At 43.1% G+C, this 24,971-nt stretch overlaps 2 protein-coding genes across 3 annotated transcripts in view; one reads left to right on the forward strand and one right to left on the reverse strand.

Moving 5' to 3' along the window:
• Positions 1 to 13,876, forward strand: part of DHRS12 (dehydrogenase/reductase 12) — a 31,854-nt gene extending 17,978 nt beyond the window's left edge. The window contains exons 6-10 of one of the 2 annotated variants that reach the window (XM_050909487.1): positions 5,097 to 5,158; positions 5,914 to 6,030; positions 6,570 to 6,660; positions 8,020 to 8,157; positions 10,796 to 13,876. In XM_050909487.1, coding sequence (XP_050765444.1) covers positions 5,097 to 5,158; positions 5,914 to 6,030; positions 6,570 to 6,660; positions 8,020 to 8,157; positions 10,796 to 10,923 — 536 coding nt within the window. In that variant the 3' untranslated portion in view covers positions 10,924 to 13,876. The remainder of the gene's footprint in view (positions 1 to 5,096; positions 5,159 to 5,913; positions 6,031 to 6,569; positions 6,661 to 8,019; positions 8,158 to 10,795) is intronic. The other variant, XM_050909478.1, reaches the window with a different exon arrangement.
• A 6,683-nt stretch (positions 13,877 to 20,559) lies between these two features.
• The window catches only part of WDFY2 (WD repeat and FYVE domain containing 2), a 67,668-nt gene continuing 63,256 nt past the window's right edge, over positions 20,560 to 24,971 (reverse strand). The window contains exons 9-12 of the mRNA XM_050904246.1: positions 24,408 to 24,509; positions 22,752 to 22,882; positions 22,325 to 22,433; positions 20,560 to 21,686 (exon numbers count right to left, since the gene is read on the reverse strand). Coding sequence (XP_050760203.1) covers positions 21,657 to 21,686; positions 22,325 to 22,433; positions 22,752 to 22,882; positions 24,408 to 24,509 — 372 coding nt within the window. The 3' untranslated portion in view covers positions 20,560 to 21,656. The remainder of the gene's footprint in view (positions 21,687 to 22,324; positions 22,434 to 22,751; positions 22,883 to 24,407; positions 24,510 to 24,971) is intronic.

Raw genomic sequence — 24,971 nt, forward strand, 5'->3', positions numbered from 1 at the left:
TCTGTACAGCAGATAGGAGTACGTGTTCGTGTACTATTATTATATGTGATATCCTCTTGACTTCCAAGTCTGAAATATGTGAATCCTAAGGAGTCTTCCAGGTTTTAGCAGGCTAAAGCTGAGTTATAACACCAGCATTTTGGAAATCTGCCTTCACAATGTTTCTTTATATTTTCTGTTAGGGCTATTCTATGTTTTGCTCAGTTTCATGTTCTAGTACAGAAAGATTTGTAGCCTTCTGTGGGAAAAACTAGTGTCTAATACACTGTAGACTTCTGTCCCTTGCACGGGGATAGCTTTCACTTTGGTTTTGCTGTGGTAGAGATGGTGAGATCCACAGTGAACTAACTGTTGCAAGAACGTGCAGAGCTACCTTCCTGCAAGACCTAACAATAGTGTTTTCCATAGAGTCCCCTCAGCTTCTACTTCGGTCATGCGAAAGGTAGCCTAACTTTATTTAGGAGTTTATGAAGCAGACAGGCTCATTTTTGTGGTTTTTGGTTTGTTTTTTTTTTTAAACAACTTAGTGTATGAATTGAATGTTTATCTCCATAAGAGCTCCTCATTTTCTACACTTGCCTCATTAAAGTTTCACTCTGTGATTGTGAAACCACCGAATTACTGCTCATACAGGTTGACAGAGGAGTTCACTGTATGGAGTTAAAAACAGGAGTTATTAATTGGAGGACGATATCAAATTACTCAACTAAATTGAGAAGATCTCAGAGCACGTGCAGCAGTTACAAAACGGGCCACAAGGGAATGCATGGTGATTTTTTTTTTTTTTTTTTTTTTTTTTTTTTTTGAGCAAGTCAACATGAAACTTCAATAAGCATTAATGTGATCAGCACTTGGGAGGGAGTGTGTATGAACAAAGTGTGTTCTCATCAAGTGCCATGCTCGTTGCTTTTACTGGAATTACCATGTGTAATGCACAGACTGACAACCCATACTGTCTAATCTACCATAGGACAGAGTTGGTTGAAAGGTGTGTAAATAGTGGAGTTGCTGTATCCTTACAGGAAGGTTTTAATTACACTGTATTATACATGATTTCCTACTATGTGAGCTCAGCTTCAAGACATAAAACTTACAGGAATTTTTCCAAAGAAGAGCAAATGTTGAGAGGATGTTTATCTTTAAAAGAAATTGTGCATCAATCCCAGGAGCCTCTTTAACTGGAGAGAACATGGCCAGCAAGTACTGTGTCAAACCTCATTACACGGAACAGGGCTGTAGCTTGTCCAGTAGGTTTCTCTAGTCAACTCTTCACCTCAGCAGGGTTCAGCAAGGGCAAGATGAAATCCTGTACGTGGGGGCGAGAGACTGGACGGTTACTCACCCCCTTCTGTATTCCTGCTGCGTCTGAGCAAGCTCCTGAGTTCATCTTGCTGGACTCCTTTGTGGCACAGCAAATACTCCTTTTCAAAGGGAAGTGTTGTATACCATTTCACTGAAAAATTTTTTTTTTTTCCCCCACCGTCACCTGTCAAACTTTCAGGCCGTGTAGACAATATACCTTCCAATGGCAGGAAAAGGTGATATGTAAGAGTCTGGCATCTGTCACACAGTCATAGATGCAGGCAGTACAGCTGTATGTCCAGCACTGCCTTGTAGGTGTACTCATAGCTCCCTGCCTGCAGGGTCTGAGATGCATGTGAGAGAGAGGCTACTGCTCGATTTTCCACCATGTGAGTTATTCAAAGTAGCCTGCTCTTTTCCACAGGCACTCAGACCTGTGCAAGAAATGGGCCTTAGTCCAGGAGAACTGTTCAGACAGAAACGTCCTGCTCCCAGGTGTCATGTGTCCCAGAGGGCTCGTGGTTCCTCCTCTGTCGTGGATACAACTGCTGGGGAACAGGCACTGGGGAACGTGGTGGCCTCAAGGCTGAGCATCTCTATTTACAGAGTATCTGCTTGAGACAAGGACATGCTTTCTCCAGAATCCCCCAGGAGCGGTGGCAGTTGTTGTTGTTTTCTGGGAAAAAAGGTCTTTTCCTTTTCTGGCAGAATCCCAAAGGTCCTCTCAGAGGAGAGGCAGGATCACCAAGATCCCAATGCTTAATGCTTTCAGTACAAGGCACATCACTGTTATCATTGCCTTTCCTTCCATGCACCTTTGTGTTCTCTCTTGGTCTTTTTAAACAATTAAAAAAAAAGAAACCTAAAAAAAAATCTGTACAGTTTGAACACAGTGATAATTAAGAATTAATCACATTTGATATGCTTTGCCATTTTTAACTAAACTCTGTGGGAGGAGGTTTCTCCTTTAACAGACAAAAATGATTTTTGTGTCAAGGAAATGTACTAGAATGCTGAAGTGTTCATTTTGGAAAGGCAGATGCCCAGTACATTGATGTTAATAATCAATTATTAGCAAAAGGATATACAATTTGGATTTTGTCTTGATTTCCTTAAGTGCTGGGAGAGGGGAATGTAGTTTCTTCTACCAAATCAGTCTTGGTTTTCCTTGCAAAATTTTTTTTTTACTAAAAATAAGAAAATTTTCCTTTTTTGTTTTTTATACTGTTAATGCAATTCATGTTTTTATAAGGACTGTGGCAGGCAACGCATTCATTTGCAGCTTCCCCTTTTACTTAGAAATTCATTTCTGTATTACTGCATACTGCAGTACAGCTGTGCTTGGCAAAATACATGCCATGAGGTACGTGGCTGTGCCAGGCCTCTACACTGGCTGTACTTAGCATTCTTCCTATTTGTTTGAACATAACTATCAAACTGCGTGCCAGCTTTTATGTGAATAAAGATGTGGAGGTTTCAATTGATGATGATGTATTCCAACCAACAGTATACCTTATTAATAAGGTATATCTATTCTACTATTATTGTACTAAATTTCTTGTCCAGGCTGTTTTGCCTGACAGACCAGCCCACGCAAATAAAAACGTATAATATCCAAGTATATTTGCTAAAGTACTAAGAAGTTTGTGTTCAAATGCTTAAAACGGGGACAATAGTTGGTGAAATGTTTAGTAGTGGGAGAAATGAAATGCTTCAGTCTTAATGCCTGATGCGTTGCATCTGTGTGTGTTTTGAGATACTAGTGCTTACCATAGGAAGCTGGGATCAAAACTGGTCTTTTTGTGCTCTGCCTCAAAGCAAATGAGCAAGTGGTTTTGTGGGGCAAAAAGATGGAATGCTCTGGCTCTGTGGGATTTACTGAATTCTTAATAAACTTGAGGAAGAGAAGAGACGCTGGCTTTGCAGTTAGTTTGTGGTTTTAAATAAGCACATAAACTTCTGACAAGCTGTAGTTGCTATAAGCAGGATTTTTGGCACTGAATGTTTCTCTCATCCAGCTGGAAAACAAAACAAAACTCAGTTGTTAATGAGGCAATGTTAATGCATTCATCTTTGCATCCCTTTAGAATTAAGAAATCAACGTGAAGCCCCTTAAAAGTATAAATTAATCTGTGGGACAGTAGAATCAAGCATCGTCATAGCTGGTGCATTGCAGCTCTGCCTTTAGGAGATGCAGCTTATTTAACCAAGACATGATGTTACTTTGCATTTGAAGAATCCATAGCAAATCAAAATTTAATCTAGGCTCTCAGCTTGTACTGAAGTGATTTTTTTTTTTTTTTTTTTTTTTTTAAAAAAGTCGTGGCAGTCTCCCATGACAGTAAGCGGTAGTTCTTGTCCTAATGATGTCATCGTTCAGTCTCCCCAGTCCACTACCAGGGGAGACATACGGGCTCTCGTTATTCACTGGCGACTGCCTTTGCTTGCATTTTCTGCTGAAGACAGGCTGCATTTACTCATCTGCTGTGCATTTGCTTTGTTTGATTTGCCAGGGTTTTAAATATATTGTGTGCATATGGATGTCCCTCTGATTATACAGAGAAAATGAAGACTGCTGTGACTGATGGGGGAACTGAACAGTTTGTTCACCAAGCATGTAACACGTTTGATTTTGGTAGCATATTTATAAACATGCTGTATTTTAACTGGGTGATCTCATTGCCTCTGTGGAAGAGAGGTTATAAAGACACATGCTGAAGTCTTCATGTCTAGTGAAAAACATGGCCTTGGTAGCTCATGGAAAAAAATATGTTTATCACTGACACAGAATTGTTGAGCTAGAGCCATTTGTGAAGAGATGAGAGGGAAGTATTATACTCAATGCTGAAACACTAGACTAAATGGGGCTAGATTAATTTTGAATTAAACAGAGTTTTTTAAATACAGTTTAAAGGGAGAAAAATTAAAAATATCTCTGAAGAGATAAAAACAAACAAAAATCCGTGTGTTGCACTTGAGCGGGTGAAACATCACTAGGTGTGTCTGAATCAAATACACTAGCAGTTGAACAATGTTTTGAATAACAAACTTTGCTGGTCATGGTAACAGCTGTAATGGAATATATTTGTGTGGTGTGTACAAATCTATGCTAAATGAACATGATTAAAGTGGGGAAGGACACAGTTAAGTTTCCCCAAGTAATCTTAGCTCAGCCTTGGGCACGCAACATGAATATTTCCCCCCCAAGGATTCCTTATCTTCTGTAATAGTCATGCTGGGGATTTAAGAGGCGGTTTTTGTGTGCAACACAAAGCAAAAGTGTCAGCATATTCTGAGTGATTTCACAGTGAGAAGGCAAAAATGGATGAGTCTTAAGTGCGTATGCAAGGGCCTAAGAAACACAAGTGTGAAGCACAGTTTCCATCTCTTGTTCATGACCCGGCATAGATATGTGTATATATACCACACATGGAGGAGAGATGCATTCCCTATTTTTTCACTGGCATCACCTCACCCCCAAGGAGATCCGTGCCTGAGCCATTTTGCCTTCAGAGTCATGGCTCAATGTAGTGAGCAGTTTGCTCTATAGGTACAATAAACATAAAAGTCTATAAAATAAGTGATGTGCCATTTGATAAGTGTGCAGCAACGTGGACCACTACAAGTTGAGTTGGCATAGTGCAAGTAAAGCAGCAAAAAAAAAAATCATCATTAAATTTAGATCAAGTTTCAGAAATAAAGCGACTTTGGGTTTTGGGTTGTTACAGAGAGTGGGAAGAGAAGAAAGCTTTTTTAAAAAGAAAAGTTAATGTTGGTGCCTGTCTGTCTTTTAGGTACATACATTCTGACAACTGCCCTGCTGCCCCTCCTGGAAAAAGAAGCTGATGCCAGAGTGGTGAGTCTGCGATGCTGTTGAAAAGTGGTGCTTTACCATTCTTACCTTCTGGTTTGCGACAACATTTCTTCAACTGTGCTAGCAATGCAGGATTAGTTATAATGCTGTAAGCATCTCTAGAATCTTCTTGGATTTTGCTAACAACCACCTCCTTCTCCAAGGCAAAGTTCCTGCCTGCTACTCTCAACCCTTCATTGGAAATCAGAGTAAAACACTTTGGAAATTTCCCCTTTTACTTTCCCTGGGGCAAGTTATCTCCTGCAGCGTAGTGCAAAATACCTGTAACAGGAGTATAGGCTTAAAAGAACCTTACAGATCTTGGTGTAAAATAGGACAGCAGGTAAATTTTTTTAAATGAAATTTCCCAAGTTTTGTATGGTCTCTTGTTTTCTAATTAGCTTCTATAAATGCTAAACATATAAACTGCAAATAGTGCTATTCTGCTATTTTGTTTCTCCCAATTACTTTTCAAAAGGAAGAAGCACAAAGTTCCCTGAAGGAGTCAACACCACTTTGAATGAAAATCACTTCCTAAAAAAAATTCTATTTCTTCTACCTCATCTCCAGGTATGCTCCCCACATCAGCAGAAGCATAGTGCAAAGAGTATGCAGAGGAATCCTGCTCCCTAGGGCCTTCCAAATATGGCCTGAAGACCACATTACATGCATGAGTGCGATTGTGGGGAGTTCCTGGTTTTGCTTTTCGTTCATTTGCTTTTCATTCATTTATTTGCTTTTCATTCATTTGATTACAGATAACTGTCTCTTCTGGGGGCATGCTAGTTCAAAAATTAAACGTATCTGACTTGCAGTCGGGAAATGGGACATTTGATGGAACTATGGTGTATGCACAAAACAAGGTACAGTCCATGGTTTTGAAAACAAAGCCCAGCCCTTGTTTGCTAGGCGGCTTATACCATCTGCTTTGCAAAAAGCCTGTTGTTCACTGTTGCTTTCCCGTTGCATCCAACCCGTACAGAGACGCACAAGCAATAATCTTCAGGAGTATGATGGCATGCACTTATGAGTGCATACCCTCTTGTATGGAGAGCATGGCTAGACTTTCATTTGATTTGATATAAGTCTCAAGGGGCTAAACTGTCTTTAGCTGGCAAACCCTTTCTGCCTGCTTAGTTCTTACCTACAGTCTGCAGCAAGTAGACGTGGTCAGTAAAAGCAATGTAACTGCTTTAAAAGTAAGCTTGTGGCCAGGATATGAATTGCAGTGACCGTGGTGGTCTCTGACAAAATTATTCAATAAATCCAATCAGGATGAGCAGGGTATATTTCTGCTATACATAAATGCCCTGGTATTTACAGCACATTTGATGTAGTTTATCTCCCTGGGAACTGACTTGGTGGACAGGCTATTGGACTTGATGCTAGTCTGGCTCTTTTTGCTCTGTCCTAGAGACAGCAAGTTGTCTTGACAGAACAATGGGCAAAAGCTCACAGAAACATCCATTTCTCTGTTATGCACCCCGGCTGGGCAGACACTCCAGGTAACATCTGCTTGACACTGACTGTATTTTTTTCTTTTCAGGATTAGTCTAAAAGCAAAGAGAAATGAAACTTTCTGGTAGATTTTTCCAACAGGTGCAGTGATTTCTTGGCTCCAAACTGGTGCCTGAAGTAGTTTTGTACCCCCTTGGTAGCTCTGTTCTGCACAGTGTCTGCTCTCTGTGTATATCCAGAGAATAATAATGGGCAATGAATGGTTCCAGCCCCACGCAAATGCACAGCAGAGCCGTAGTGCTTTAAGCTAACCTTTAATTTACATTTGTAGTGGGACTGTTAAACACACAGATAGAGCTTCTGCCTCTGTAAGTACCAACATGCAGACACTGGGAATTTGCAAGGGCATATAGGAAAATGGAGCACGCACCGTTGTGCAAGCCCTGTTCCTCTGCTCTTCCTCTAAACGTTTACTGCCGTTGAGAAGCAGTGTGTTTGGCCAGACAGCCCTTTGTCTGAGTTGCAGCTGTTCTTCAGTGACTGTGTCTCAGCAGGCGGGCCAGCATCAGTTATCCAGTATGCATGTTACATTCTGCAGTATGTTACCAGCCCCTAACACCCAAGCTTGGGATGCAGGCTAGCAATCCGATCTCTAGGTCTTTTCCAGGGACGCAGTTTCCCAGATTTCCTTCTGATGACAGAAGCATTTACCCCATCTACTTTATGCTTGAAAGCTACCCTTTCCAACTAAATATCCTAGTATTTCTTTTTCTTTAAAATACATTTATTTTTGCACATCCTTTGTGGATTTCAAACCTAATGAACCATAAAGTTTTCCCACCTTAAAGTTCAAGGACTCTCCAACCCCCAAAAATAAACAGCTGCAGGGAATGGGCCTTCAATCATCACCTGTTGGACAAAATAAAAAGAAACCAGAGTTTGAACATGAATTATGTATATGGTTTAGGTACTGTTCGCTGTACAGTTTTTAAATACAATGCTGCAACTGGTTTCCTAAAACTGTTGAGAAAATAAGAGCTAAAAATCCTGTTAGAATACCTGGGGTTTGGTGTCTCTGTTTCCCCCATGTCTTACTTCTTTGCAGTTTAGAATGGAATTGGCTCAGGAACAGGCTCGCTGATCCTGTTCTCAGCTCCTACTAGTTTTGTCCCTGTAATTTGACCCAAACAAACAACTGGTGGATCATCTGGCAGTTTAGCACTATTTCACCACAAGTCATCGTACTCCTAGCTATGGGGAAATACTCGTTCTCTTTCATGAACTCTGAGATGCCTTCTCTTCCTCCTACACTCACAATGGCAATTTTAAGCTGTTCTTGGGTTGGTTTTTTTTTGGTCAAAAAAGCCTCGCATGGCAGACCACCATTCTATTGTTATTCTTTCTAGCTGTGAGATCGTCAATGCCAGATTTCTATCAGAAGATGAAGAATACCCTGCGGACAGAGGCCCAGGGAGCTGATACTGTTGTATGGTTGGCAGTATCATCTGAAGCAACAAAGTTACCGAGCGGCTTGTTCTTCCAAGGTAAGGCAGCAGTGTCTTACATTGCATAGCAGTGGAGATCCCTAAGCTGCCTGAACTGTAGGATCCCCATCTGGCCTGGAAGGGGATGAAGGCTCCACCAGGCAACCGACCGTTGTTCAAACGATAAAGTATTTCTCAAAATCGTTCCAAGACTAAAGGTTCAAGTGAGCATTGTGCAACCAGAGAACGACTGTGTTAAGTTGTTATGTTCCTGCTTTTGTCCTCTAAAATAGCTGATAGAGACTTCAGAGCATTTCTTTAGAGAGAGTTGGGGGGTTTTTTAATGAAAATGGCTGTATGCAGCACTGTGCCAAGGGAAGGTGAATCACAGCAGTCAAACAGCATCTTTTATGATGCTGGGAAACTAGCATCCTTCTCAGAGAGCACTGGGGGTTGGCTTTGCTTTGACAGGCTCTTCTTCCTACTGTTCCATGCTAGTTAAAACTGCCAATTCCCCCTCTCTCTAACGCTGGGCAGAGACTTGAGCACAGTGGCATTTTTGGCACTGTAAGCATAGGGAATGGAAAAATAGGACAGAGCCTTTCTTTTCTCCCAGGCAAATGACAGGCATCTTAGTAGGAGCAGGTGGAAGCATAAATATCTTAATGGTGATGCAGGTCAGTCCAGAAGGAGAAAGGCAAAGCTAAGGGTAATTGCTTACAGGAGCCCAGTACTTTTGTTGGAATCAAATCCTGATTCACTGAATTTCTAGGTGGAGCATGCAGGAAGTTCAGACTTTTCTGGAGTTGGGTTGACTTTGTCCCTTCTGTCCCCTCCCAGACAGTCACACAGGGTTGGTTGACAGATATTTAACCAAACCTTTTTCATGTCATCATGCGGTGCATGGAGAAACCCCACATCCCAGCTGGTCAGTCTTCTTTGTAGAACCAGGCTTTGCCTTTTTTGTACTCCTAGCACCTTCTTCTGGTCCTCGTGCTTCCGCTCAGTTGTTCTTTCTCTAGATCATAATTCCACCAGGCTCTTGCCTTTGGCCTTTGTCTACCCCCAGCTTTAGTAAACAGGGAACACATCTTGGCTCTTTAGCTATAGCTATTGTCTTTTGAGAGCTTTGGTCTTGGCATGACTGCTCTTAAGGCTGCAAGAGAAGTCCTGTGTCTGCGTCCTGTGCTTATCAAATAGTGAAGAAGTCACTTATTTCTCTCTCCTACTGCGACAGCTTAGTGCGGGCCATCTTCAGACCCTTTCAGTAAAGGGCTTTGTGTGCAGGAGCACTTTACCACAGACCCTGCTCTTCTGGTCCTAGACGGCCATTTCCTGAACCAGTCACACCTTCCCTCCATTTCCTCTGGTCTCTTTTATTCTGTTCCCTTTGAGTGCAAACCAAAGCTAGCAAATTTTTTTTCCTGAGGAAAAAAAATGGGAAGCGAGAACATGACTTGTACAATCAGAATTCTCTGCATCTGCCAAAATAAATAAAAAATGTTTGACAGAGTCCTGCTTTCCAAAGACTAGAAGCATCTTCTCAGTGATGCTGAACTTGGCTTTGACACATAGTTCCCAAACTTTAGCACAGGCTACTGGAAGCACTGCAGTTAGGTAGGAAGCAGTTCATATTCAGTGATGGAGAAGGGAACATTCCTCTGCATGTTTCTCTCTCCTCAGTTTTCCATGAGCAGAGGTTATGATGTGGTGCGTGCAGCCAGTTACAACATTTGCTCTTATGAGAGCAAACATCTCTGCTCCCCTGGGAAGCCTGATGGCAGCCTGATAGGTTTTCAGAGAAATTTGCTGCCCAGTGTTGCAACAGCTTGTTCTTTTAGTCTCAGCTGGCTACTGCGGAAGTTGGACTTATTAAATAGACTAACAGTGCTGCGCCAGTGCTCTGACGGTTGTTTCATAGACATCTGAGAGCATTGTCCTAAGGTTCCCAGGCTCTAGATACCATGTTTTTGGAGAGAAAAATCCCTTAGTATGGATGGTGATACAGCTATATTTACACAGAGTGAGCGAGGAGTACGAGATTTGGAAAACCAAGCAAAGCATCGAATGAAGCAAATTTGGTCAGACATCTTTATGGTGGATACATGTTACTTATGGTGATTGAGCAATTAGCTGAAGTTCTTTAGCATTTAGAATTTAACCATTCTTTTTAAGGATGAAAGTAAGCATTTTAAGATTGAAAATAATCCAAACTACAATGTCCCAGCTGGGGAATTTGTGTAGCACTAGAAATATTATCCAGGAGGCAAGGAAAAACCCTGTCTCATGCTGCAAAAGCAACCTCTGCCTGCAACAACTATCTCAAGTTATTGGTCTTTGTCTACAGGAGTTGCACTAGTCACGGGGAGTAGGCGTAACCCCACAATAAGGCCTTCCTTTAGCTATACTGTCCCCAGCTGCAAATGAGGTCTTGCTCCCCAGTCTAAGTCATATCGTGCTAAAGGACAATCACTCTGGTTCCAGAATACAAATGAAATTAGTTTAATTTCTGGTTTGGAAGATATGCTTAACTAACATTGTTTACATTGTTTACTTACCTAGAAGGTAAGTTTCCTGGCTTCAAGACCATGAGGTATGTTTGGGCAGTATAGACCCTAGCAGAAAAAATCTCCTTTGTGCTAGAAGAGACAGTTAAATGTACCTATAAGGATTTTTTTTTTTTTTTTTTGTCTTCCAGACAGGCAACCAGTCCCTACACACTTACCCCTGGCAAGCACCCACAGTCCACTGGAGGATGAGGAGAAGCTAATGGAGGTGCTGGAAGAGTTCTCCCAGAAGTTTAAATCCACTTCTCTAGGATCTTAGTGTCACTGCTGGCACAGCGTAACCACAAAGCTTCTAATTACACAGTAACAGTGCTGTAGTGCGCCTGCTGTTGAGGGGAAGTAGGATGCCATAGGCCTGTTAAAAATAAATTGGGTTCAGGTGTTCTTATCATGGGGGAGAGTGGTGCCTGCAAGGCTTTTTTTCTGCGGCTGAGAGTCTCTCCCATTGTGAATATGCACCTGCCATCTCAAGACACAGTAAGGTTGTGTTCCTTGAATTGGAAGAAAAATTGGGAGGCATTAAAATAAAACCCAAGGCTTTGTGAAGTTACCCAAAATAATTTAAAAGACTCAGCATAGAGAAATGCAGAGGAGTGTACCTTCAGTAGCCCTCATGAAGGACTCCAGGAAAGAAGTAGTAAATGTTTTAAACAATGTTTAACCACTGTATTTGACAGGTTGGTGGCTTCCTTCACTGTGTGAGGGTGACTGGGCTCAAACCTATAACTGGGAATGCAGAAACTCTCTTGCATCGCCTGTTTAGTTTAAGTGGAAGGATTCCTCACGGCCTTCAGTTTCTATAAATCAATGCTGGTATGCAGAAGTGATCTGCTTCCTCATGTTTAAACAGCAGGAATTTAGGAATGCTGCCAAATGCCTTCCACATCACTTTATGAAGCCAGGGCTGAATATTATCCTGTTTATGTCAAGACACCATGAAGTAGGAGGTTTCAACACATACCACACTCAGACACGGCTGGATCCAGTGGAGAAATGGCTGCATGACTCTAAACATGAAAAGAAATAGCATGCTAAGCTGTACGTGCTTGCCATTTCTGTGAAAGATCAAAGGGAATTGCTTTATCATTATGAATGGATTAAGAGGGGGAAGGGAACACTAGTGGGGCGCAAGTTTTAGAGGAGAAGTCCACCTCCCGATGAGAAGGTTGTATTTTGCCTGGAACTGTGTATTTCCAGACACAGAGGATGGGATTCATCTTACCTGACCTGTGGACATTTGAATTACTCATTTGGATTCTCAGTGTAAATCAGCAAAGAGAAAACAGGCCTTTTCACAGTGATTTACTGGATCTAGTTTAAGAAACAACACCTACATTCCTACATCTTTCTGCTGACGGTGAAGATGATAATCAGCTCAGACTAAGAGATTCAGGTGGGATTCATTTTGTCTTATATCTTTCAGATTTACTGCAAAGCCAAGACTATTAATAACAATAGTGGTAACACGTTTTCTCCTGAAGTGAGTGTGTTTGATAGCAAACTGCATACAGAACCCAACCAAGTTGCACTACTGTTTTATACATGGCTGCGGACCAGTGTGGTAGGTCAAAAGACCTAGACACAAATATAACACAGGCGTTCTTGAGCTCTCTACAGTGACTAGTAGCTGAAGGCCATGTTGATGGGCAGAGGAGAACTCGTTATGTCTGCTTTACATAATTTAGTTTCCCAAAAGATATCCTACTGGCTGATGGCATTTACTCGTTATTCAAAGACATCCTATTAAGTACCAGAAAAAAACCCTTCTTTTTTCAGCCTATTGTCAGTCTCCTTGGAAATAAAGGCTTTACCGTCAGAGAGGCCCTGAAATAAGTAAGTTTTCCCATGATAAGCAGTGCTGAGACAAGTCAGGCTGTCGCAGCTCTTCCTGAAGAGGCTGGATCAGCATTCAAACTATTGCTTCATTTTAGAAACCTAACTCCTCGCACTACAGTGAAAGAAAACAACAGCAAGGCTTGTACAGACGTTTATTTCCTAGAAGTCTGGTATTAACATTTTACATGGTTCAAACTGTTAAATACAGTTACTGAAAAGAAGAGCATGGCTGGAAGCATATACAGTAACTACATTTCTCAACCCAGTAGCTGCAAGGCTAACAAAAACATTCGCATACTTGAGTATTTAAGTCAAGTTGCTTCTCAGCTCTGCAGTATAGAAGAAAAGCTTAATGACTGGTATTTAAATTGTTCATAAAAATAACCAAAAGTGCACAATATGTATATATAACCTATATTTTAGTCCACATTCTGTACTGGTGTATTGAATAGCCTATATGTTTCTTTTTAGTCACAGCTTAAAAATGAAGCCAAAGGTATGAAAACTGCTTTAATCAAAGTTTGGTCACAGTGTAAAAGAGCCAGATACTATGGTTTAAGAGCACTTGTGATTTAAAAAGAATTAAAACACAGGACAGCAATTAGAAACAAAATGCAGAGTCTCCCACACTTTGGTATTACAGTCCCGATGATGCTTTATTTCAGGCCTTTTCCACAAGAGCAAACGCAGCATGTGGCTGTAAAGCCAGCGAGACGCCTTGTCCTAATGCAGTTCAGAATGACTTGTATCTGCATGTAAGCAAATACATTTAGTGCCACCTATAAAATTTTAGGTGCAAGAGAAAAATGGCATCCAGTGACAGATTACCAGAAATAGAAGGTGGTGCAAATTCTTGCTAAGCAGCGCGCGCTGAGGACTCTGGTACACACCTGGCTTACAGGAGCCGAACGACACGCACAGCGGCTGTTCTTCCTGCCCTTCCCTTTCCACGCTCAGCCCAACGCTTCTTGTGTCAGCTTTCAGGCTTATATGACACTGACCTCAGTTGTTTAATTATTCACATTCTGAAGGCTTTCACATTTTTCTTCATTTTGTGAAGTCACCTAGTCAGAAGGTTTTTGCTCTCGGGGATTTTGCACAAAAAGAGGAGCGTAGCACCACAGACCACATGTAGAGTCATTTCCCCGTGTCCTAATGGAAAGGCACGGCCCATCAACAGTGCAGCGGGACCGACTGCAGTGATGCAGGAGCCACTGAAACATTTCTCTGTCTTGGGTGAAAATTTTAGGACGTCAATGTAACAGCTATCAGAAAATTTTGTAAACGGCATTTCCTCTTCTCCTAAGTTTCATTGCTGGGCCATGTTTATTCTTTGTAAAAAACCCAAAACAATCTGTGGTTGATTAAAGGTATAAACAATTGTTTGTCGTCTGCCTTTGAATAGCAGGGCATTCCCATATATACCTCACTATTCTGGAGTAAACTGCAAATATCGACTGTTTGCATTGGCAACAACACACCCGCCAGCTTTTGTGCTGTCCTAACTCTGCACGCTCACTGTTCCACTCACTGGGAACAAGATGCAAGCAGGGACACCCCATTAAACAAGACTTGGGTGGGATGTTGAACATGCCCTGCCTGGGCTCAAAGATGGGAGTTTTACTACAGACTTCAATGTAAACAGACTTAAGTCAGTGCTGAAAAACTCAACGTAAACAGTTTATTTGGTGGGACACAGCCCTGGGCCAGACATTTCAATTTTCAATTCAATCACTAATTGTATTTTTGGAAGGACAGAGCATTTTTTAAAGCCATAGCAGTAGGAGCAGTACTAGTTTTCATTAAGCAATGTTTAACTCAGTGAGTGGAGAGTGAACATAGAGTTATTCTTTCAGAGAGCAACCTGGTGGTCATTGACTCCAGTGGAGAAGGGCAGCTATAAACTAGTGTAATCCATGAGTTCCTTTTGCTCGTGCCCTTCTTCCATTCCCTGTGCGTGTTGCTCTCTCACAGTCCATGCAAAAATAAAGTGCCCCTTCTCGTGACACCAGATCCTACTTACCTAAAATTAGGGCTGGTCAACATTCACCCACTGTCTTTTTAAATGAGCTGTTACCACTTTGAGTGGCAGTGGGAAACTTCAGATCTCTCCTGGCTCAGCTCAGAGTATTTCCCTGTTTGTCCATCAGGCTTCCATCTCTTCTTTTGTTCTGGGTGCATTTGGGCAGACCCAGAGACTGATTACAGGGGATAATTTTGAAGTGCAAATAAGATGACTTGAAAACTCTATTCCTGCAGTCACCCTAACAGCACTGATCGAGACAATGAGAGAAAGAAGGCATTGAAAAGGCAAGGAGTCTAACGGGGAGCAAGTATAACAAAAACACTTCTGGGACTAAAAGTGACCAAATCCAAGAACTTCAATTTGTGAAGTAGGTCAGTATTTATGTTCCTCTCTCTAGAGGGAGCTGTCAGATAAACATTAGGAAAAACGATGTATTCTTGTGAAGGAAACTTGTTCTCTCTCAAGGCAAAACCTGACGCACAGCCTCACAAACAGAAGCAGTGCCAGCCTGGCCAAAGGTCTTCAGCAGGCCAGGTTTTCAGCCTACCGTCATGGGAAACAACTCAAACCTTTGCTGTGCCAGCAGTGCCAGTGGTATTTCACAGATAAAAATGTTGCTAGAACGGAGGAAGAGGGGTAAAACCTGCACTAGTGCAAACTTCAGGGAGCTCCCAGAAAGTGGCGTGTTCCTTGGTGGTTAAAAATCTGCTTGGGCATCTTCCCTTTACTTTCCAGCTGAGAATCTGCAATCCGCAGGGAGCCTTGGGGCGATGCAGAAAACTGCACAATTCATTCACTGCCCAAACATCCTCCTTCCCTTGGCTGCGCACCCACTGCCGGGTGGCCAGAGTGAGAGTTGGTCGTGGCAAAGGAATGACCCCGCTTGCCCATACAATAGTTGTTATTTTTATGCCAACACACAGAACAGGTAGATGAGCGGGTCCAGTCAAAACACGATAACCCAAATTCCTTGTTACAAATCAACACACACACAGAGAAGGAAAAGTAATACCCAGAAGCTGACAGAAATTAATTTAGTGGGGTTAAACTGGCACAATTTATTCAGTGATGTTGGGGACGCTTATTTACATAATGGAACAGAACTAGAAAGCGTTACACTGTAATTAGCAGAAAAGATGGTCAAATTGCTGAGCAGTATTCCTAGTAAACACTGACCCGAACAAAAGCCACTAAGATTTTTTTAATATAAAATCCCTCTATTCTGAAAGACAACAAAGCCCACAAGATACTGGTCAGTACGGTGAAGTTAACTTACCAAGTAGAGAGTCAGAAACAATGCTCAGGCTTTGGAAAACTAGACCGCACCAGAAACTAGTGGTAACGACAAAGATGAATCAAGTTTGTGTAACTCATTTTTTTCTGAAACTTTCTTGCTTGCTTGGTGGTGGCAACCCCACTGAATTTTCTTGGGACAGGACAAAGTAGATGTGTTAATGATGGGTCTTTCATGTCTGAGGGAAGCTCTGGCCTGTTATAATATGTTTGTATTTGGTTAGCATCTGCAAAGGTGCTGAATTCAGTGAACAGAGATGAAAAAATTGCTTAAAGAAGCCTGGAAAGTACAAAGGTGATAAAACCTTTAATGAATTCAGATTATTTAATGTATGGGGGAACAAGTAACTGGAGAGAGGCAAAACCTGTATCTTCATAAGGCCTGACACCTCTTCTGCACCATCTCAATAGTGATGTGTCTCTTCCCCATCATTTTAACGTTGAAGTGCTTCCGCATGTCATGCGTTTCTCACAACACTACTTGAGGCAGATAAATACTATTGGGCAATTAAACCAAAGAACAAGAAATTGAAGCCAGATCTTCATAGACTCAGTCTACCACCCCATCACTAGAACAACTCTATACTCCTCGTGGCTTCTGGATCCTGCCCAGGGCTGCTGGTCAGCTTACAGTGCCGGGACAGGGGATGGTTCGGCTTTGTACAGTTCTGCTGAATATTAATTTCTACACTACTGGCTTTTTTTGTATGCTGATAACATTCTGTCTTGGCATCTCTTCTTTGCAAAGACTTTGCCAGTAGACTCTGCTCTCTTGTTTTCATTTTGTTTTGAGTTCAATGTCCCCACATGGCACCAATTTCAATGCCTTTAAACTCAACCTCTTTCTGTTCTTGGTAGCACAATGTTGTCCTGCAGCAAACAAAATTTCAGAGATGGCCAAAGACCAATCACAAGGGAAAATCCCCCAAACTGGGAAAATGCAGTGAAAAGTCACGTGACCACACAGAGTTAATCTCCAACTTAAATTCCAGGACTTCAGGTTATTGTCAAACTAGGGACCACTTTTTTCTTCTGAGGAGCAAAGATTTCCTACCAAATTTCACATGCAATTTTGAAGAGAAAAATCTGTTTCTTCCTCAGTATTACACAAGAGGTCAACGCTGAAGGGACTTAGCACATTAATCCTTCCTGAAAAAAGGATCGTTTGTTGTTACTGTTGCATACTATTGTCACATATAGAAACAAAGTCTTCTAAATCCTAATTGAAAACATCCCATGTGCTCAATGTGGTCTCCTGGAAAGAACATGGCACTGTAAAACCACACATTGTAGACCTATTTCCTATGTGCTACAAAACAGAATTTTGGTTGTTCTTACCCAAATCCTATTGGGAACAGCAAGGACAGACATATGTAGCATTTGCTAATCTGTTAGTAGCCCTAGTATTTTAGATTTAAAGAGAGAGACATCTTTTTTTTATTATTATTTTCTAACCCATTCAGTAGACAGAGACATTAAGTGAACTTTGAATTACAGAATGGTTAAGGTGGGAAGGGATCTCCGAAGGTCGTCTGGTCCAACCCCCATGCTCAAGCAGGGCCACCTAGAGCCAGTTGCCCAGGACCATGTCCAAACAGCTTTTGGATACCTCCAAAGATGGAGAAATCCACAAACTCTCTGGGCATCCTGTGCCAGTGCTCGGTTGCCCTCACAGTGAGAAAGTGTTTCTTGATGTTCAGAGGGAACCTCCTGTGTTTCAGTTTGTGCCCATTGCCTCTGGTCCTGTCACTGGGCACCACTGGAAAGAGCCTGGCTATGTCCCCTTTGCACGCTCCCCTCAGGTATTTATATACATTGATCAGATCCCCCTGAGTCTTCTCTTCTCCAGGCTGAACAGTCCCAGCTCTCTCAGCCTTTCCTCATAGGAGAGATGCTCCAGTCCCTTCATCATCTTCGTGGCCCTTTGTTGGACTCTCTCCAGTATGTCCCTGTCTCTCTTGTACTGGGGAGCCCAGAACCGGACACAGCCGGGAAAAAAAGTTGCACATTCCTCTAACAGTGATTTCCTCAGCAGGTGTAAAGCAAACTTCCCCCCCGCCCCCGCCACCTTTTTTGGATCATGCATAATCCTTTTTCTGCCTTCAGCCATCCACCTTCTTATCAGCAACCGACCCCACACAGAGGGAACACATCCCTCCGTTTCCCAGTACTGGAGATACTCATGCCACCCTCTCAGGCAAAGCGCAGCTATCACTTTCGATGTGCTAAGAGTCAATGTGCTGACATTCAGGTGATGGCCTCAAGTTCAAGAAGTGGGGAGGTTGCTTGGACTTCACTGTAGAGCAGCTGTAGACAAGCGTGTTAACAGCTGAGCACACTAATGTCACCGTTCAGGGTTATTCGCTGTTACGCTGGCTGACTTTTAGCCCTATGCACTACCCTCTTTCAACCGTCTCTAACCATGCTGTTAGTCTCCTGCAGACAGAAGGACCATCAGTGCTGTCATTGCAAGCAGTTGCCCACAATACTTTTCCCTTTACTTAAGTATTTTCAGCTTAAAAAGACTGAAGTTTGGGGCTCAACTGGATCTTCCTTCAGCCACCTGGAACACAAGTGGCTCAAGTCAGCTGCTCAGGAACTGTGTATGTGACCAGCGCCTGCCCCATCACCTGCCTAAGCGCTACAGATACCGTTCATTTTGAAGCCATGAATGGCAGGTAGATGCTCTGAAGAACACTGCTTCTTCCCTGAAGGAAACACCAGCTAAGAGAGAAATGAAAATGAATTTTTCTAAAGTGAAGAGCGGAGGAAGGCCAGCATTGTTTGTACGCCCCTTGGCACAGCAGGAGACATCACTAAAAGCCTGCTGCTGCACTTCAGCAATGCTGGGGAAAGGGGACTTTGCTTCCTTTGACAGGGGGTGGGGTGCTGCCTAGTTTGCATCTGTACCAAAAGACACCCTCCCCCCGCCCAATAATGCAATTCGTAAAAATAGCTCAGATTTGTTATTCAGCAACTGAAATGGAAAGAAAAGGACCAGGCAACAGGGATCTCTCTTTGCGCAGATCTAGAAGAGAGAAGAAACTGAGATTGTTACCCTAACACGGCAGAACAGGAAGGCAGGTGTTTTAACTCTCCCAATGTCAAATCCTTCTTGTTTCATTTGGGAGGTAAAGGAATTATTGTTTGAATTAGACACACCTATTTTCCCTTCATATCTCTACATTATAGCTCTTAAGGTCATAGCAAAGGGACAAATTTCCCTTTCCCCCTCAGCTTCACTTTCAGCTTATATCATTTTCGAAGCCAAGACCAGTTTGTCCTGAGACTGCATGATAAGGGGTTGTTCAGCTTAAATTCAGATAACCCTGCAGGTAGTTTAGTCAGAAAGAACAGCAAGGGAAATTTTGCAAAATGGCTTTGTATACCCAACACCCACCCATAAGCAACATTGAAACCACAGCTCCTTGGAAGAGAATGGGGGGGGTGGCCAAGAGTTTACTGCAGAGCAGTCCAAATACACCTCGCTCCCAAATTTACTCTCCTTTGGAGTCAGTTTCTCACCTTTGTTTGAACGTTACACGTTCAAAAGGACTAGGCGTTGACCCGGGGCAGATCTGCAGCTTGCTGACTCCACCGCCCCATCAGCGTAAGTGCAGTTCACACTGGAGTCCCAGGCTTGTTGCAACCGCTACGTCTCCTCAGGAACAGAGCGCTGAACACTGATTTAAGTTCACTTCGGTGCTCCCATGTTTCTGCCACCGTGAGAGATACTCTCTGCACAGCAGAGCAAGTCAGGTCTTCGGCCAAAAGGCCCTGAGCCCAAGGTAACGTGGAACAGCGTAGTCCAGCAAAGTTGCATACATCTCCTCCAGCTGGAATGAAGTATTGGCAGGCGACTTGCTCATCTTGTATAGCTTCGTCAGCCAAGAACACTTCAGTCATCAGAAAACATGCACAAGGTGTAATGAAAAGCCTTCCAAGAGGAAACAAGCATCTAGCTTCCAGGAGAGAAAGTGGGAGGACTTAGAAAACAATTAACATTCAAGCTGGAAAAAGAATCTTTTTAGTGCTGTGTGAATTATGTTTGAAAATATGCTTTAAAATATGCTGCGTAGAGGGGAACCAACAACAGGCTGTATGACCAGGAAAGCCAAGGTGGCATCATTTCAGAGAACATGACTGCAAAATGCTTAAGCACAGTTTGTAGGATGTTTGAAAAGAGAAGTTTCCCTGAAAATAGGTAGCAGTCCTGCGACAAGCACACAGAAGTCCACTCACCCTTTACTGTGGCAGCTCACCGGTCTAGAATTAATGCCATGGATTGTGCTAATCTTTTTGTTTCCTCAAAAGTGAATTACTGCTGGGCAAACAAAGGAGAAGCTTTATTTTCTTTTGGCATTATCACTCAAGCAAAACCACAAAGCTTCTCTAGGTAGCAATGTGCTCTGTAGTGGTAAACATCATGGCCTCCCCACTTCAGAGGGGAAAAGTAAAGTCCAAAATGGGGCAAGGCTGAGCACCACTGACATGCTGTCACAGCAGCTACAGACCACGAGGTCTGCTTAAATAGGAGATACAGGAAAGCCCTAGGTCTGGTCTGCAGTTCTATTCTCTACACCAGTTTCTTCGAAGCGCATCAGCAATAGCGTGCTAAAAAGTGAAACGGATTCAAGGAACAGAGAGTTGACTCTTCAGAGAAGATCCCTTTGGAAAAAAGGGCTTTTTTTGTTTATTCACCTTGACAACGTCCTTCTAAAAAGGTAATTTGGGTCAATCCAGGTTTTTAAATACTTTTTATTTTTAAAAGAAACCGTAAAATATGACAACAGGACAATGGGTGTTGTTCAGCAATATCAGTTTCTGGTCTATAGAGGAAATTAATAAAAACCATTAGCATTTTAAAAAATAAATATGACTAACCATATGGAAAACAGGAAAATCAAATTCATCTTCAACAACACAGACAGGTATAAATGCTGAAATGTTGCTGCGCAAGGTAGAGGTAGAGGTAAACCAGACTTTTCAGACCTAGACCAGTTTTAGATCTGCCCCCCCGCCATGCACACACTCCCAAAAGTTCCTGTTGCCAATAACTTAATTTGAATCAGCCTGTCAGCCTCATCAAACTCAAACAGGTCTGTGTGCTCCTTGTAATGCTCTGAGCTGGAAAACTATTTCAGCTTTTGTAGAAATTAGTTGCTAAGCAACCTGGCCCCCTGGTTTTGCAACTTGTGCAGCAAAGGAAGAGGCAGGAGGCTGGATTTTAGCTACTACAAACCAATAAAATGGTCTCTGGATGACGTCTGCTAGGACAAGTAGATGGCAGAGCCCTCTTAGGAACTGCAATAGTCCATCAGCTCCTCGGTGATGCACCTGGAGAACACGCAACGCCACGCCTGGAGTTCCTCCACTGAAGAGAGCATGGTCAGCAGAAACATCCCAAATCAATAGGTACTCGCTGCGGGGAGAGCCGATTGCCTTATACAGTATGTTAATACCGACAACTCACACGGTAAGACACAACCCAAGAACCCTCTGTACAAAGCAGCAAGTATCTTGACATAGTGAAATATAAAAACTAAAAATTGCACCGCACATGGATTTTTTCAAACAAACTCAAGACAACCGAAGTCAGATTGTACAAACCATTAGTTAAAAAAATACCTTCTTGTATATTTTGAGAATAAGTGGAAAGAGTCTTCGTGCAAATGTTCAGCCTTGATCAAGCAGAGGATGTAAAACTGTTGTAAACGCATTAGTTCCTTTCTCATCTGCCATATGCGCCCAGCGTTATCTATCTTCTGCAGTATGATTAGGGTTAGGAAATCTGGTTCTTCTGTAAATACGACCTTTCAAGTTCCACTGATGTACCATCAAGACACTACTGGTGTCATATCCCACAGCTGTTAATATAATAAAATATAATAACATAGTGAGTAATGGTTAAAGATAACAAAATATAGTATATAATGTCATCTCTAAATAACTTGCACCTTTTTTTTTGCTTAAGAGAGGCTACATAGTTAGAGGTGGATGCAGCAAGTCTGAAGAAGTCTGACTTCATTTTCCAGCACTCATGTCAGACTGGTGGAGGTTGACCAAATGACGTTCTGTATGTCACTATGCTTTATCCTTATGAGCCAGGTTCATAGCTGGCCTTAAGAGAAACCAAAAACCCCACACTATATTGCTAACTTGAATGATTAGCATAGTCATAACACATTGTGAGGGGTTTTTTTAATTATTCAAGCTCTGTTATAAACTTATTCATTATTTTAGCTATTTCTTTCCCTAGCCACACAAACTGAGATTCGCCATATTGAAATAGTTTGTCTTCCCAGAGGAAAAGCTACAGTGAGCACTTGTCCCAGCCCCTTCAGGCAATAACTTCATAGACCAAGATCTCCTTGGTCCTTATTGGGCAGAAGTCCATCAGTGAGAGGTCTCTGGGTGGAAGAAAGCAGGTAGGACATACCCGCAACCACGTGGGAGAGGAAGGGGAAATGAAATACAAGAGCTAGAGCAACCTCTTCACTCCTACCTTAATAACCTTGTCTGTCCCTGAGGTCAAGAGCCATCCCCTGGTGGCATCAAAGTGTACGTGAACGATGTTGTGCTTACTGTCGTGGAAAGTAGCTGTGGGCGCCCGCCTGAAGAAAGAAATCCAAAAATCAGCAAAGACTGTGACTGCCGGATTTTCCCCCAAAATATTCTCTATCGAGGAAGTAAGTATTTGAATGCTGCTGCAAGTCATTAATTCAGCAATCTCCCTGTAAACTCCACTTTGAGACCTTTCCGGCATGCGAGGAGCAGGGGTGGAAGCCTCTCTATCCCTCCCAGTTTGGTAGGCAACCGCAGAGGCTGATCTTGCTGGAAGGAGCCCAGGGACCACCCCGCCGGGCTGCTCCCTCCCGGATGCAGGAGTTTTGCCCCACTCCAGTGCAAGCCGGCTCAGTGTCCACACTTACTCTTCATCCGTTATGGACTCGTGACAGCTATCGCAGACCCTCACTTCGAACTCGAACCCCATCAGTGGGATGGAGGAGCGCTTGGAGCTGCACTTGCCGCACACGGCTTTCCCACACTTCCGGCAGTGATGCTGTAGGAGAAAACACACGGAAAGACATCTTCAGCCACAAACCCAGATCACTGCTCAGGTCCCACTGGCGCTACCATCCCACTCCAGCAAGACCCAGCCGAGGCTGCAGCAAACAGGAAAGTGACTCTTCCAGGGAAGGTGAAGGAAAACAGGCAAGGACTTCAGAATAAATGGAGGGGGGGAGGAATCTTACTTTTTTCCCCCTCCTCCACTACCTGGGGCAAGCAGCAGCTGATCACTAGCATGGACACTGGGAACTGGCAGATAAAGCACTACCCAGGCTAGGTGAACTCTACCTCTCTCCCGTGCTCCAGAGTGACACCATACACCACCCAGTAAATCATTGCCACCTCGACCACTTGGCATCTGTGGATGTAGCTGTGGGTCAGGGCTTCTTCACTGAGTGCGACCAGTGTTACGGGGGGGGTTCAATAGGGTAGAAGGTGGAAGAAGGAAGTCCAAACTGTCCTCTTTTCATTAGGACAGCTAGAGATGGGAGGACAGGACAAAGAGCCCCCCTACGCACCCAGGAGATGTGTCCCAGCCAGCTGGGCATCTGCTGCAGGGCTGGGAGCTGTAATTACCCCTGTCCATGGGAGTCTCACTTTGGGGGTGTAGCAGATGATACCACCGCTTAGCAGCATGTGACACCTTAAGACATCTCCAGGTCGAGGCAGGACAGGGCTACATTAGCGCAGTGTCATTCTGGAGTCCCCCATCTCAGCCTCTAAGTATAAACATCTACCATCTAACCATCCCGGTCAACTCCTTTGGCCATTTTCAGCCCCAGAAGCCCTAGCGAATCTGCATTTTGATGCTACCCGCCTCACGTTTTCTCGTGCACCAGCTGCGCAGGACCGCAAGGCTGCCTCACCAGCCGCAGGACAGCCAGGCTCTGTGGTGATGAGCGTTACATAAAGAGAAGATGCAGCTCAGCTCTGCCCCAGACACCTGACTTCTCCAAGTTCCATGAGAACATCCCTTTCAGCATTTTTACGCCGCTTTCCCAAAAGTCTGAGATCCGCAGCCCTCTCCCGCTGGGCAGGAAAACGCAGCAGCATGTTCCAAGCAGACCAATAAGCCTTTTCCAACACAGCCTGAGCAGTTACAGATGTTTACCCAACCTCATTGAAAACAGCTTTGGTTCCAGCACAATCTCCAAAAATCAGCTGCAAATTTCTTGCTACAACAAATTCAACTAACAATGAGCAAAATCCCACATGGCTAAAGCCATGGAAGGCCCAAAACCAATTTACTCAGTCCAAGGCCTGTTACATGCATTTGCTATTGGGACTGGCTGAGGGGAAAAAAAAAAAAAAAAAAAAAAAAAAAAAAAGAAAGTGTGTTCCTCTCGACCACAAAACCAAGCCTCATCAGAGGGGAGCCCACTGTCCCACTATCCAACACTCAGTGGAAAAGCAAAGTGCAAGTTCTCAAGGCTTTAGGGGAAAAAAGGTTACCACAATCTATTATGAGAGAAAAGTCTAATTGCACCATGTTAACACACCAAAGGATGCATACAAACCTGCCTGAGGCCTATTTTCTTACTGTCCCACATTTGCTTGAAGTTCCAGAAGAAAGGCTGGTCACATTTTTGACAGGAGTCACTATCCAGCCACTCAGGGGTCTGCAACACACACACACATAAATGCAAAGTGGGAGTAAGCAACAAACAGAAAAGCTTCCAATGGAGCCTAGAGACAGGACAAGAAGGATGTATTGGGGTGTGGTAATGTGGCCAACTAAACTTGATTGAAAGTCCCCATTTTCACAAGATGCCATTTTGACTGTTCCCTGGGATGTCTTTTTTGGCTCAGCTCTGAGCCTCAAAGGACACGGGAGGAACACTTCTCACCCAAATCATGAAGCAGAATTCAATTATAAGACCATAAAAATAACCCAGGAACAAACAACCCTCCCTCACCTCTCCGAGTCTGGAATTAAGCATACAAAAATATTCTGTCCTGTCCTGTCTGGACAGCATTTACCATCTGCTATTGCCTCTGGTGGGAACTGGAGGCAATTAGTATTTCCAATAGCCAAGCTGCTCATCTGGAGGGAAGGGGAAGGTATCTGAAATGCTGATATG

Source organism: Gymnogyps californianus, chromosome 1 (genome assembly GCF_018139145.2).
Source record: "Gymnogyps californianus isolate 813 chromosome 1, ASM1813914v2, whole genome shotgun sequence".
Classification (NCBI taxonomy): Eukaryota; Metazoa; Chordata; class Aves; order Accipitriformes; family Cathartidae; genus Gymnogyps; species Gymnogyps californianus.